This window comes from Montipora capricornis, chromosome 7 (genome assembly GCF_036669925.1).
Source record: "Montipora capricornis isolate CH-2021 chromosome 7, ASM3666992v2, whole genome shotgun sequence".
In the NCBI taxonomy this organism is placed as follows: Eukaryota; Metazoa; Cnidaria; class Anthozoa; order Scleractinia; family Acroporidae; genus Montipora; species Montipora capricornis.
The window spans coordinates 16089237-16091736 of record NC_090889.1 but is presented as its reverse complement, the minus strand read 5'-3'; the positions used below and the strand labels follow the sequence as shown (position 1 = coordinate 16091736).

The following is a 2500-nucleotide window of genomic DNA, read 5'->3' as shown; positions in this document are numbered from 1 at the left end:
TGGCTGAGACGTACGAAGAAATTCTCCTGGATGTCTGGAGCTCGACAAGTAGGTGAAGGTCGTGCAGTAGGGAATGGAACTCATAGTGAAATGCGAAACATGGAAGAAGCTGCAAATAGTAACGAGGAGTTATTTCTGAACTCGGTTACTGAAGAGACAGTGGAGAATCATCATGGAACAGATGACAGTGAGACACAGCCGCTGCTAATTGCTGCAAACAATGCCGAGTACACGAGACAGACTCAAGGTACTGTCAGATATGTTAACATTATGAAAAGAATTTGTGGCAAAATTGCTGTGGGTTTTTGTTATCTGATTCTCACTGTAGCAGCCCTACCGGTTGGTATTTCCAGCGGAGGGTTATCATTTTTCAGATTTGATGAAGGTATCACGAGAACATCCTACCTTTATAACTCTTGTACTAAAAAGGACGTCAACATGGACAGTTTATGTGTAAACGATATGCACTCATTTCAGTTGCTCCTTTCCTTATATTGGTCACCTCTTAAGATCTTCTGTTTTTTCATGTATAGTCGGTTCGCCTGTAAAACCACGTGGACCGTTCAAACCAACATTTCAAAGCTGATTCGGAGTGACTGGTTCGCTTCAAACATTTTTTTGTGGGTTGTAGGGATGGTAGTACCGTTATGTTATTCAACAATGTCTTTTTCTGTTTGGCGAAACTCTCCTTATTTTGCAATATACAACACAGTGTGCACTGTCTGCAATGGGCTTTTCATAATCATCTTAAACAAACACAAATGTGTGACGCGGTATGTTTTCTTCATCAGTGTTTGCATGATTTTTGCTTATGTTGAGAGTGATGTCGTGGCTGTGTTTTATTTTGCACTCAATTCGCAAGGATCCTTAAGCCACCTAAAACTCACAGCTCTCCGCACTCTAGCAATTGGCCTGACTTTGTCTACAAGTTTTAGTTCTTCCATGCACATCATCCGGAAACTTGTCAAGCCTGAGGAATCGCTGTTTGAAAGTCTTTCAGAAAAATAAACAGAAGCCACCTTTTCCTCAAATTTAGCTTGCTACATAGATATGGTATATAGCTTAAGGCTGCCTTGTGTGGTCACAAGACGCAGCCTATGGTCTCGCCCAAAGGCAACCTAAAAACAGGGTCAGAAACCCCCAAAGTGAAAGACTTGTTGTTACTGGTAGGAATGATAACTTTGTTTCTTAGAACTATTAGTTTATTGCTTGTAGGTTGTCAAGTAGGTTCTGCAGGGCAAACAAAGAGGAGATACAGCTGAGGCTTTGTATGATCATTATTGATCATTGTCAAGGGAATCTTTATAAGCTAGTTGATGATTTATTGGTTCGCCAATGAAGTGTATGGCGGTATAATTTCACCACTGTGTTACTTTTTAACAATTATTGCGTGAGCCTGCGTCGGATAAGAGATACGCGCCTCGTAGGTCATTACCAATCACGTATCCAATAAGGGCGAATGGAATAATTGTTTTATTAAACTCTCAACCTTCAGTTTTGCTTAATTTTAAGTTTAAGGAACGACCGGAAAGTGATTTTATTCTGAGAGACATTTACCGCATTCATTTCCACATAAGGTCAAACGCAGGTATAATACCTGGTAACCGAGATCCAGTGAGCCAATGAGAAAGCTAGAATTGCATTATCCGAGGTTGAGACTTTAATAAAGATTGTTTGTCTTGTACTTTTAAACATTAACTTTCTCTGCGTCTGTGTTGAATATTGGAATTAGTTTAATAGTTTGCCTATATAATCAATGGCTTTTTTAAGTTTAGCAAATTTTGAAACAAGAAGCTCCGGTTTATTGAATAAAATCACGACTTGGCCATTTTAATCAAGCCCCGAAGCTATCTTCGTATAAATAACCACCCCAGCGATATTAAAATGCTTACTTAGTTTCCTAAAGCTTTTCGTTTTAAATTTTTGCTCGGAAATTGCTAAAGAAACCGATGATAAATTTATGTTTAGGTTGGTCAATGAAATGTAATAATTACATCTTGTTGATGCCAATACTTCGATTTCGTCACTGATAATTTTTGATTACATCCACGTCATGCATGTTTGATGTGCATCAAAATGAGAAAGTACAATCTTTCTCGTGATGGCACTTCTTGTTTTAATTTGTGGTGAATAGTTAAGTGACACTTAAGACATGATAACTAAGACTTCTATTGGTACATCAACAGGCTAGGGTGCAATAGCCATATTATGATATTTTGAGTAATACTTTGGAAATAAAGTGGTAGATTTGTTGTTTTATCTTTGTTCAGTGAGAAGCTTTTAAGTGACTACCTGGATCTTTAGACTATCTATCTTGTTTTTTTTTTTTGCAATCCCAGATGATGGATACCCACTGTAAGTGACTACACCCCCTTTTAGTGTATGGCAGCTCGCATGATTAAAAATTCTGATGGTCGACCAAGATGGGCTCCTGAGTCGGAAATGTATTTACAATTTTGTAATTGGCACCTTAATTATTACAACAAGCCGTAAGACAGCC

General features: G+C 38.3%; 1 protein-coding gene across 5 annotated transcripts in view; it reads left to right on the top strand.

Moving 5' to 3' along the window:
• LOC138058319 (uncharacterized) overlaps positions 1-2500 on the top strand; it is a 31816-nt gene that overhangs the window by 23658 nt on the left and 5658 nt on the right. For 3 of the 5 annotated variants that reach the window (XM_068904258.1, XM_068904256.1, XM_068904257.1), the window contains one exon: positions 1-2256. This exon is cut by the window's left edge. In XM_068904258.1, coding sequence (XP_068760359.1) covers positions 1-1008 — 1008 coding nt within the window. In that variant the 3' untranslated portion in view covers positions 1009-2256. Of the gene's footprint in view, positions 2257-2500 lie in introns of those variants that run through there. The other 2 variants (XM_068904259.1, XM_068904260.1) reach the window with 2 other exon arrangements.